This window comes from Phacochoerus africanus, chromosome 13, assembly GCF_016906955.1.
Source record: "Phacochoerus africanus isolate WHEZ1 chromosome 13, ROS_Pafr_v1, whole genome shotgun sequence".
Lineage (NCBI taxonomy): Eukaryota > Metazoa > Chordata > Mammalia > Artiodactyla > Suidae > Phacochoerus > Phacochoerus africanus.
In genome coordinates, this window is record NC_062556.1 from 47,685,040 (window position 1) to 47,697,646 (window position 12,607).

The 12,607-nt window shown below is 42.6% G+C and overlaps 1 protein-coding gene across 2 annotated transcripts in view; it reads left to right on the top strand.

The window, feature by feature from the left end:
- The first annotated feature begins 4,698 nt into the window (after positions 1-4,698).
- The window catches only part of UCHL3 (ubiquitin C-terminal hydrolase L3), a 57,292-nt gene continuing 49,383 nt past the window's right edge, over positions 4,699-12,607 (top strand). The window contains exons 1-2 of one of the 2 annotated variants that reach the window (XM_047756221.1): positions 4,699-4,818; positions 4,933-4,944. In XM_047756221.1, the coding sequence (XP_047612177.1) occupies positions 4,777-4,818; positions 4,933-4,944 (54 nt within the window). In that variant the 5' untranslated portion in view covers positions 4,699-4,776. The remainder of the gene's footprint in view (positions 4,819-4,932; positions 4,945-12,607) is intronic. The other variant, XM_047756222.1, reaches the window with a different exon arrangement.

Below are 12,607 nucleotides of genomic sequence, written 5' to 3' on the forward strand. Positions count from 1 at the left end.
GTGTGTGTATGAACTCGGTCATAGCTGTTCAGCACTTCGACTGAGTTATGAGTACTGTAGGCTGTATCTGTACTATCTTTAAATGTCATTTGAAATGTCTTTAAAAGGGGGACCATGCTGTGATTTAGCATTACAAAAGGTTCCAAGGAGAGTTCCCTGGTGGCCTCGAAGATTAAGGATTCAATCCCTGGCCTGGGAACTTCCACAGGCCATGTGGCAAATAAATAAATAAAAAATTAGCAGGAATGGAACTAGGCATGGAAAGAGAACAGCAGGTTGTAAACATATCAGTAAAGCAAATATGAGCTACTGGAAAAATGACCATAATTCCCTGTTTTCTTACAAATCAACCAAATTACAATCCCTAAACAGGTGGAGAGAATTGAGTAGGTAAAACAGAAGGGTTTCTTATTTCACTTCAAGTTTGGGGAAATTGCCAGATCCCTCAAAATATAAGAAAGAAGTTTATAAAAATGGCAGAGCAGTTTTTGAGGCTCAAGTACTTTTGTTAAGACATCAAACATCTGGAATTCCCATTGTGGCCCAGTGGATTAAGAACCCAAACATGGTGTCCAAGAGCATGGTTTGATCCTTGGCCTCACTGAGCAGATTAAGGATCCGATATTGCCCCACGCTGCAGAGTAAGCTGAAGATGTGGCTTGAATCTCGTGTTGCCATGGCTGTGGTGTAGGCCTGCAGCTGAAGTTCAAATTCAAACCCTAGTCCAGCAGCCCGGGAACTTCCATATGCTTCAGGTGTGGCCATCCAAAAAAAAAGAAAAAAAATATCAATTTGTCAAAAATTTCCTGACTTGTTTGAATGAATAGAAGCTGCTGAACTTTCAAAAGGTGCTGAAAAAAATGAAACCGAGTTTTGTCATGTAGGAAATAACATTTTTTTGGCAGTACAACTACCCATTTTTATTTGGTTATTAGAATTGGGGGCAGCTGTGATTTGAATTTGATTATGAACATTTTTGAGCAGATATAGCAATTGGGTGTTGCTGTGTAAAAAAGCTTCCCCTACCCCAATTCCTAATGTCATACTACAAGGAAACATTTATTTAGCTCATGTGTCTTAGGGGTTAGCAATTGGATGGCCAGTGGAGGATGGGCTCAAACTTATTCAGGTCTGGTCTTGGAGCTGGCACAGCATTATTTCTACCCCATGTTATGGACCAAAACAAATCATGTGGCTGAACTCAACATCAAGGAGTGGGGAAATATACAATTAATTCTCATCATAAAGTTACCATGAACACTGAATGACTAAGTACTGAACCACTGCTCCTAGGGGGACTAGGTTAGATTCCCATGAGCCTCTGGTTACATCTTCCTCAACAGATCAATGCATTTTTTATGTGTATTTTTGTTTAAAGTCACCACATTTAATATATATTGTTGATTCATTGACACTGTTCCCAGGGCTAACAGCACCACAGCTGATGCTTGAATGAACTTACCTAATGTAACTTACCTTATTTTCTCTATAAGGCACATGACAGCCTTCCTGGGCTTAGGAACACCAAGCAGCACATGAGCACAAGGCCTGGGGTCATTTTATATAGTGAAATCACCAGTAAAAAGCACAAAAATGAAAAAAAAAAAAGTGGCACTAAATAGACTGCAGAAAGAACTCTTTTTTTTTCCAGGGTAATACCTGAAACAAGAAGGCTGACATGGCCTTGCTAGACCTCAGCTGGGAACTCAAATTTGTTGCCACTCTGTGCGTGTCTGTGAATGACTTTGAAAGCACAGGAGGAGTTCCCCTTGTGGCGCAGTGGTTAACGAATCCAACTAGGAACCATGAGGTTGCGGGTTCGATCCCTGCCCTAGTGGGTTAAGGATCCGGCGTTGCCATGAGCTGTGGTGTAGGTTGCAGACGCGGCTCGGATCCCGCGTTGCTGTGGCTCTGGCGTAGGCTGGCAGCTACAGCTCTGATTCGACCCCTAGCCTGGGAACCTCCATATGCCGCGGAAGCGGCCCAAGAAATGGCAAAAAAAAAAAAAAAAAAAGACCAATAAATAAATAAATAAATAAATAAATAAAAATGAAAGCACAGGAACACTGATTTGGGGGTTACAAATAAACATTACTTACAAGTAGGTAAACGCAGAATCCATAAATAATGAGGATTGATCCTGCTTTGAACCTTAATGGAAAAAAACTTCAATTTTATATGGCAAATGATATAAAGATTTAAAATATATATATATATATAAACATATATATATATCTCACTTTGCTGGACACCAGAAACTAGCACAGCACTGTAAATCAAATATATTTCAATTAAAAATTAAAAAACCCCACCCCCCAAAAAAACCATGGGGGCCAATAATGTAGAATCTTGGCCTCCTTCCTTGACTTATTGAATCAAAATCTACATTTCAGATTCCCCAGGTATTTTATGCATATTCAAGTTTAAGAAGTACTGGCCTCATACCATGGTGGGTACATGCATCCCAGAGACTGGAAGTTAAACCCTACAAACATCAGAGGCCTACTCCATTCATAGTTTTTATGGGTCCAAAGATCTGCAGCATAATGGGATAACCTCTCTAAGGAGAAGGATAACCTACCGCACCCTGCAATTTCTACTAATAGGTAAGAGGCAGAGCACTTGGCGGGTCTCTTGGCTTTTGGAGGCAGCCACATTTGGGAATACAGCTACAACACATTTATTGGGTGATGTGGGTGGCTACGGGTCTCAGGGGGTCTCCTTGAGTGAGAGAATCCTCTGCAGCAAGTCCATGCTGGAATACAAGCGCCTTCTGTCTGGCCCTGGGTCTCAGCAGATCCAATGGTGCTAGAGAGCTCCATGCCATGTGGAGTCCTAGGCAAGCCCCAACAGGAGAGTCACAGTGCAGGACCTCAGGGTTCTGGAGCAACGCCATTCCTCTGATAGCAATTCGTTTGAAAAACAGCCCCTGGCACATCACTAAGAGCCCCGCTGTGAAACTCAAGTGATTATACAACAATGGCTGCCAATGATATGATGAGCTGGACCAACTCACAGTTGGGTGGGTATAGCAACAATCTATCAGGTAGATAAGGAGAAAGAGGATAGGAAATCCCTTGGAAGTTGAACAGTGGGCAGAAGAATATGAGTGGGAGAGTTGGAAGTTCCCCCAAGAAAGGGAAACTCAGTATAATTATCTTTGTCTCCTTCCCTCCCCTCATTCTCTCTCTTTGCAGCAGAGCAGTAAGATGCACTCAATCCCAGGTCAAATCTCCGGAGTCATCATTGATAACCGAGCAGAGGGACACCCTTTTTAAACAGGGCTTTTTTTTTTTTTTTTTTTTGTCCTTTTTTTGGGCGGCACCCTCACATATTGAAATTCCCAAACTAGGAATCAGAGCTGCAGCTCCCGGCCTACGCCACAGCCACAGCAATGAGAAATCCAAGCCAGGTCTTCGACCTACACTGCAGCTCACAGCAATGCCAGATCCTTAACCCACTAAGTGAGGCCAGGGATCAAACCAACATCCTCATGGATACTAGTCAGGTTCATTACCACTGAGCCTGGAACTCCAGCAAACAGGATTTCTTTAATAATCTCCAGGGCTACTGCCTTAAATTTCTCATCATTTCACTCTCACAAAATTTCCAGATTATTGACAAATGGTGCTTCTGCATATCTGATTATTCCATTCAGTCTTCAAATATTTACTGAGCATTATGACATATCAGGCACTGGGTTAAGCTGGGGGAAGAAATAAAAAAAGACCTTGCTGCAGACTTCGTGGAATTCCAGTCTGGAGGAGGAGATGAAAATCCTTCAGCGGTTCCCCACTGTTCTCACGATGAAGCCCAGATGTTTTGACGGATTTGTCCCTGCTTATCTCTCCAGCATCATCTCTAAGCACTGCCCTTCAGTCTTCCAGGCTCTGCCGCCGCAAGGCACACTTTCCCTTCTTCAGAGCCTCTCTATGGGCTAAGTCTTCTCTTTCGAGGACTCCCGCCAGCTGTCCACCTCCTCCAGGAAGCCTTCTGGACATTCCCTTCCCCCTTTAGCTGCTCTGCGCTGTTTCACCACACCTCATGTTACCACTATTACCACTATAAACCTCGTATCACTTTATCGCGATTCTCCGTTCTTTTGTCCACCTCGTCTTACTTCTACTGAGCTCAGCTTTGTGTACCCAACACTGAGAACAGCGTCTGATTCATAACAGGTACTTTTTTTGTCAAACGTAACTGTGTAGGTATACAGAAATGTCCTCCACTCTGCAACAGCAGACAAGGCCAACACATCATTTCTGCACCCGGGCAAAAGAGATTCTGAACATGCCTCCGGGGTCCTCTGGCTTTGGGGCTTGGGAATAGGCAGCGCCCTGGTCCCTCCCTCGATGTCTAGGACTCAGCGGCGCGCCCTCTAGCGCCTCGGGCTGTCGCTGCAGGGAAGGGAGGGCGCCGGCCAGCACGCGGTCCCAGACCCACGCTTGGCGCATGCGTGGCACGGGAGCGCTCTGTTTAGCTCGGAAGAGTCCAAGCATGAGAGGAGCGGGGAGTGGATTCAGAGTCTTTTCCATTCTGCAATAGGAAGTTGGATCCTATTCTATTCCTCTCCGATCTTATCTTACCTTCAAGTCGAAAACTAGACTTGTGGTTCTGCAGGGAACGAGAAAGGAGCTAGAGTGTTGTTAAACTTTTTTTCGTCTCTCGACCCCCCTCCCAGGAGGCGCAGGGTTGGACGGTTCCAGGTCAGGGCGCGCGGGGGCGGAAGCCGCGGCCACGGCTGTCAGAGCAGGAGAGGGGCCGGGCGGAGCGGCCATGGAGGGTCAGCGCTGGCTGCCGCTGGAGGCCAATCCCGAGGTGAGCAGGCTAAGATCTCGGCCTGAGGCCTTGGGCAGGAGCGGAGGAGACTGGGTTGCCGCAGCCAGTCCCGGGCAATTTGTCGCTAAATCATGTTCTCTGTTTCGTTTTCAGGTCACCAACCAGGTGAGTGAGGTGTCTTGTCGCTCGGGACCTGGGAGCCCTCCCTGGCTGCGTACACCCCTGCCCTCCTCAGGAGTCTGAGATTTAACTCTGTGAAGGCCCCTCTTGCTCTGTCTCCAGCGGGCGTGCCTTTTTAAGGCCGCCTTCCTCCCACCTGGGTCCTGGGGATGCTCCCAGCTGCTCAGCCCCTCCTCTGGTCCCATTCCCCGGTCATCATATTTACTGGGATTTGGGGGTCAGAGGTTTGAGAGACGTTCACCCTCTATTCCTATTCCTCCTCGTTTTGCCTCCTGGTAGTGCCATATGCATAGTTGTCCCACCCCTTTACCTTCTAGGTGACTAATTTGCCTACAGCACCTGACTCCAAGCTTTGTAAACTCGCCCACCCAGTCCTTGTAATGTGCACCATGAAATCATCTTCTCTTGTCCCATCAAGTCACTTCTCTTCCCCGCCACGCCCCTTTTCTCTTCCTGTCTCTTAAAATTGGAATCTAGTTTTTATACCATAGGCAAGCTCAGTTCCTACCTATGTCATCCTTTGTCACCTGCAGCCCTTTAAATTCCTTTGGGTATTGGAGATTCAGGATGGGGCAGGAAGAGGGACCATCTCCCAGACACTCGGCTAAAAGGGCTATAAGTGCTACTAGGTATAAACTTTTTATTTGTGCAGAGGTATTTGTTTTATCCTGTTTTTCGTTCTCAACAGCTGGTATACTTTTTACTGCTCTCTTCATTTATCATGGGATATACTACCCCTCCCCCCATCTTCCTTCTCATCACAAAGGAATAATTATTCATCGTGTACCTCATTGGTTTTGGTTTTAAAAACTTGTAGAAAATTCCATATGTAAAGAAAGAAGGTAGAAATGCTTTATCTTAATGTCGGCAAACCCTTTTTTTTCATTCAGGTTTATTATATGCTTTTGAAATGATTATTCCCCTCTTGTCTTTTTAGTAATCTAGATAGGTACAAAGCTTGGAACCTAGCATATGTCTTCTATGTTATTATTAAAATGTCATTTCCTATCATTAATTTTCTTTCTTTTTTTTTTACTCCCTTTGATGTTTGCTGTTCATGTTTTTCCTAAAACATTTTTTACACCTTGTAAAGAAAAACTTCAGACCGAAGAAGTCAGTATTTGCAATTATGATTTAGTGCCATAGGAAAGAAGCGTATTTCTCTTAGACCTAATCCTCAAATTTTTTTATACCTTCAGTGAAAAATCAATTTACCATACATCTGAATTCTGTTCTGTTCCACTGATCTATGTGTCTGTTTTGATTACTGTAGTTTTATACTAAGTCTTGATTTTTTTTTCTTTTTTTTGGGTCTTTTTGCCTTTTCTAGGGCCACTCCCATGGCACATGGAGGTTCCCAGGCTAGGGGTCTAATCAGAGCTGTAGCCGCTGGCCTATGCGCCAGAGCCACAGCAACACAGGATCCAAGCTGCATCTGCAACCTACACCACAGCTCAGGGCAATGCCGAATCCTTAACCCACTGAGCAAGGCCAGGGATTGAACCCGAAACCTCATGGTTCCTATTCGGATTCGTTAATCACTGAGCCACGACGGGAACTCCAAGTCTTGATTTTAAATAGTAATAATCCTCAAACATCATTCCCTTTCAAAGATGTTTAGGCTATTTTAGTTTTTTGCTTTTTCATATAAATTTTATCTATTTTTTTGGTCTTTTTGTAGGGCCACACCTGTGGCATATGGAGGTTCCCAGGCTAGGGGTCTAATCAGAGCTGTAGCTGCCAGCCTATGCCACAGCCATAGCAACCACCATCTGAGCTGCTTATGCGACCTACACCACAGCTCACGGCAACACCAGATCCTTAATCCACTGAGCGAGGCCAGGGATCGAACCTGCAACTTCATGGTTCCTAGTCGGATTCGTTTCCGCTGTGCCATGTTGGGAACTCCTCATATAAATTTTAAAATCAGCTTGTCAGCTTATACCAGAGATTCTGCTGTAATATTGATGGTGAGTGTTGACCTGGGTCTATAGATATATTTTGGGGAAAATTAACATTTTAAAAGTATTGATTCTTGCAATCCATAAAGGTAGTACATCTCATCATTTACTTGGGCCTTTGATTTCTTTCAATGCTGGTCGTGTTTAAAATGTTGATCTTGTACATTTTTTGGCTTGTTTATACCTAAGTATAGTGATTTTTGGTGCTAGTGTAAATGACAATGTTTTAAAATTTCAATTTCTAGCTGTCCATTTCTATATATAGAAGTATAACTTATTTTTACACGTTAACTTTGTATCCTGTTGCTGAGCTAAATTCGCTTATTCTAGTGGCTTTTTTTGGTAGATGCTTTGGGATTTTTTATGTAGACAATCATGTTCTCTGTGAATAGACTATTTTACTTCTCCCCTTTCAGCCTGTATGTTCTTATTGCACTGGGACCTTAATACAGAATTGAGCGGGATAGAAAGAGGACATCCTTGTCTTGTTCCAGAACTTAGAAGGAAAGCATATGATCTTTCATCATTAGATATGTTAGTTGTAGAGTTTTGGTAGATTTTTTTTTAAATCAGGTTAAAGACGTTCCCTTCTTTTCCAAGTTTGCTGAGAATTTTTAATCACAAATCAGTGTTGAATTTTCTTCAGTGACTTTTCTACATCTCTTGAGATGGTCATTTAAAGAAAAAGTGATGTCAACCATAAACATAGAAGAAGAGAGCGCATCCTAAGTCATATTATGGCCAGCATTGCCAGACAAGCCATAATAAGAAAGACTGCAGACTAATATCCCTTTTGAACATAGATGTAAAAATCCTCAACAAAATACTTGCAAAGAGAATGCAGCAATATCTAAAAAGGATAGTACATCATGACTAAGAGCAGTTTATCCTGGTATTGCAAAGCTGGTGCATTGTTCAAAGGTCAGTCCGTGTAATTTACTGTATCAACAGGCTAAAAAACACAACTGTTTTTTAGATCATACTGTTATTTATTTATTTGTCTTTTGTCTTTTTTGTTGTTGTTGTTGTTGTTGTTGTTGTTGCTATTTCTTGGGCCGCTCCCGCGGCATGTGGAGGTTCCCAGGCTAGGGGTTGAATTGGAGCTGTAGCCACCGGCCTATGCCAGAGCCACAGCAACGCGGGATCCGAGCCGCGTCTGCAACCTACACCACAGCTCGTGGCAACGCCGGATCGTTAACCCACTGAGCAAGGGCAGGGACCGAACCCGCAACCTCATGGTTCCTATTCGGATTCGTTAACCACTGCGCCACGACGGGAACTCCTGTTATTTATTTTAATAAGGTGTAAGCTTATATAATTGGAAACTTACATTCTGTGATTCAGCTGCTCTTGGACTTTGTTCCTAAGAAATGTTGCTAGACTATAAAACGCGTTCACTTATTCGTATGAACTAAATAATATTTGGGGGGCACCTTTTGGAGTACCACATATCTGAGTAGAAGCTGGTTATATTTGGTGATGAAAAAATTTAGGTTTTTCCGCTTTTCAATCCAGTGGGAAAGTAGGCAATAAACATGTAAGTGAACACATAGTTAGCATTTGCTTTAAGTGTAGTGGAGAAAATTAATGGTGCAATGATGAAGACCATCAGGGAAAACCTACTAAATTGAACGGTGACAGGAGGCCATTCTGAGGTGTCAGAAACAGAAAAGATATTATTAGTATACGATTGTGCTCTATTTCCGGCAAGCTTTGGTGTGGCTAAGTTTTTTTTTTTTAATTTATTTATTAAAGAAGTAATGTGCTTTACTAAAAGGACATTTATCTAAGAAGAGATTAGTTTAACCAAAGTTTTTACACATAATTCCTTTTTTTTTTGCTTTTTAGGGCCACACCTGCAGCATATGGAAGTTCCCAGGCTAGGGGTGTAATCAGGACTACAGCTGCCGGCCTACACTACAGCCACAGCAACACCGGGTCTGAGCCTCCTCTGTGACCTACAGCACAGCTCACGGCAATGCCGGATCCTTAACGGGCTGATCAAGGCCAGGGATCAAACCTGTGTCCTCATGGATTCCGGTTTGTTAACTGCTGACCCACAAAGGGAACTCCCTACACTTGCTTCTTTATTTTCTTTTTGTTGGTGACAGAACTGAGAAGAGAAATTTAATTAACTCACTTAGAATTTGGAAAATTAATAAATTCAGCTACAGATTAATCTTAACAACAGTCTGAATCTCTACCTTCTCTTTTTTTGTCTTTTTAGGGCTGCACGTGCGGCATGTGAAGTTCCCAGGCTAGGGTCTAATCGGAGCTTTGGCTGCCAGCCTATACCACAGCCGCAGCAATGTGGGATCCAACCCGTGTCTGTGACCCACACCACAGGGCAACGCCAGATCCTTAACCCACTGAGCGAGGCCAGGGATTGAGCCCACATCCTCATGGATACAAGTCAGGTTTGTTACCACTGAGCCGTGCTGGGAACTCCCTCTACCTTTTCTTATTTCCTCAATTTAATGGAATCGTAGGCCTTTAACTTATCTTGATTTCTGTTACCATTTGGTAATTACATGTGTTATTACTGTACTCAGTATGAGCAAACACTGTTTAATGTTCTAATGATGCCTAGTTTGTATAAGAATGACTAACACATGTCTAGTATATGGAGATCATTATTAATGGTTAGATGATAAAACTAGTAAGCATATGTCTGAGTGAATGTGGTAAATAGTGATTTCTTTTGTTGGTTAACATGTTGTCAGTCCCTTCTAAGGATATTTTGTCTTACTGTACATAGGACTGACTTTGAATAAAATCAGTTAAATGATAGAAAAACATTATCCAAAAAATTTAAGCTCTACTTAAATTTAAGCTCTACTTAAATTTACTTATAAATGTGTATAAGGGGGGTAATAGGAGCTTGAAGCTGATGGAAAGTTACAGATAATTAAATATTAGGAATTATAACTTTTTTTTTAGTGCTGTACCTGTGGCATATGGAGGGTCCCAGACTAGGGGTCGAATCAGAGCTGCCTGTGCTGGCCTAGGCCACAGCCACAGCATTGCCAGAACTGAGTCACGCCTGTGACCTACACCACAGCTTGCAGCAATGCCAGATCCTTTATCCCCTGAGTGAGGCCAGGGACTGAACCTGCATTGTCATGGATACTAGTCAGCTTCGTTACCACTGAGCCACAACGGGAACTCCCTATAACCTTTTTTTCAAAAGAGCATTTTTCGATATGAGCAATCATAGCATTTCTTTATATGACCATACTAGATTTTCATCTTGATAATGGTTTGTGATATGAGTATTGCACAGCCACATTATATAATTTTAAATATTGTAGTGTTGTAGGACCACTGGTTTTTGATATGGAAATTCCCTAAGAATATTCCTAATTAGATTTTATTGAAGAGGCACAATATTTTCTGGCATAACGTATAATGTCCAAAGGAAAAGAAATTTACTTTACCATAACTGTTGAATTTAGCTTAGCTGCTCAAGTGTTGGGAAAAGAATTAGAAGTCATCCGCTGGACTCTTGCTATAGAGAAACATCTGTCAGTTTGTGTTTCTCAGCTTGGGAAAAACACCCACCTCAGCCTGTCCTCTCCTCTGGTTCCTATCTCCTCTCTGTTTCCCTGCTTTGTCAACTTTCCACAAAGAATTGTCCGTAGATGCTCTTGCTCCTCTCTCCCTCCCTCCCTCCCTTTCTTCCTTCCTTCCATTCATCCTCCCTTCCTCCCTCCCTTCTTTTCTTCCTGTTTTTTTGTTTTGTTTTGTTTTTTGTTTTTTTGCTTTTTAAGGCTATACCTGCGACATATGGAGGTTCCCAGGCTAGGGGTTGAATCGAAGCTATAGCAGCTGGTCTACACCACAGCCACAGCAACATGGGATCCAATCTGCGTCTGCAACCTACACTACAGCTCACAGCAATGCCCGATCCCTAACCAAGTGATCGAGGCCAGGAATCAAACCCACATCCTCATGGATCTTAGTTGGATTGGTTTCCACTGCACTTCAATAGGAACTCCTCTTGTTGCTTTCTTATCTGCAGGTTTTTTTTTTTTTTTTTTTTCTGTATTCAGTCCTATCTAGTTTGCTTCTGTCCTTACCATTTCATAATAACTACTTTTGTCAAGTTTAATCACCACTTTGGCAGATCCAGCATTCACTTTTCTGTCCCATATTTCTTGACCTCTTGGCAGCATTTGGTAGAGTAGTCCACTCCATCCCTCTGAAAACATTATCATTTCTGGGCTTCTGCGATGGTTCTGATTTTCCTCCTATCTCTCTGACTGGAGTTTTGCCAATTTCTTCCAATTTTTAAGGAATTCCTCAGAGTTTTGCCCTAGACTGCTAATCTTTTCTATGTATGTTCTCTCCCTACTGATGTTTTCTGTTGTATAGCATTAACACTGTCAGTTGTCGCATATATGATTCTGTGTTTCTTCAAGTCCTGACTTCTCTACGAAATTGGAAACTCATATATTCAGCTACCTCTTTGATATCTCCTTTTGGCTGTTTTTTAGATACCTCAAATTTAACTTGGCTGAAAAAGAAATCTGGATTTACATCCTCTCATCTCCTCCAAATCCACTTCCCCAGTCTTTTAAGGGTACCACCATGTATCCAGTGCCCAAGTTGGCGTCATTGATTCCTCTTCAAAAATATGCTGATTTGGAGAGGCCATCCTTATACTGATTTCATTTCTTGGGTTTGAATCTCTGCTCTGAAACCTTGGGCAGGTACCTAACCTCATTGTACCTCCATTTCTTAGTTTCTCATAACCTCTCCTAATCTTGTAAAATTATCATAAGGATTAAATAAATTATTACATGTAAAATAGGCAGAACAGTATGTAGAACAAAGCACTAACTGTGTGAAGTTAGCTGTTTTTGATGTTCCTCTCTTTCCCTAATCTCTCAGATCCAGTAGATCTGCGACTCTGGTAGACCCTTCTTTCAGAATCTGTCCCAAATCTGGCCTCTCTCTTCATTTCTACCTCTGCATCCCACGCCACCATCATCCTTAGTTTGGGCAGCTGCAATAGATTTCTAACTAGTTTTTCTGCTTCTTTCTTTACCTCCCTAAAATCTATTCTCAAAATACGTCCAAGGCAGTTTTATAAAAATGCAAAGCACATCTTGGGTTTCTTGCTTAAAACTCTTCAAACACAAAATGATGGTCCGCTGCTTGTTCTTAACATACAATTCAGGCGGCTTACTGTGGCCTAATGGGGAGGTACTGTGTATCTCTCTTGCACATATGCTGGGCTGCAATCTTTGCACCAGCCCATCCTTTGCTTGAGTCATTCTGATCTGGGTTGTTTCATGGCTGGTTTTTTCTTGTCACTCATGCTTAACTTAAAGTTACCTCCTCAGTGAGTCTTTCCATGATTACGAAACTGCTGTCCCTTCCTCCCCCAATCACCCATCCTGAATCCACACTGACATCATGTCTTGTCTTATTTTCTCTATAATACTGAACCATCTTGTGAAATTATCTTGTTTATGTGTTGACTTGTTTATTGGGTGTTTCCTACCACTAGAATGTAAGCTCTCTGAGAGCTAGGACATGTCTGAAGTACTGAGAATGGTGCCTGCTTCATGGGGGCTCCCAACAAATAGTTATTGAGTAGAAGAAGGAATTTTTTTTTTTTTTTTGGCTGCACCTGTGGCACACAGAAGTTCCCAGGCCATGCAGTGAACCCACGCCACCTT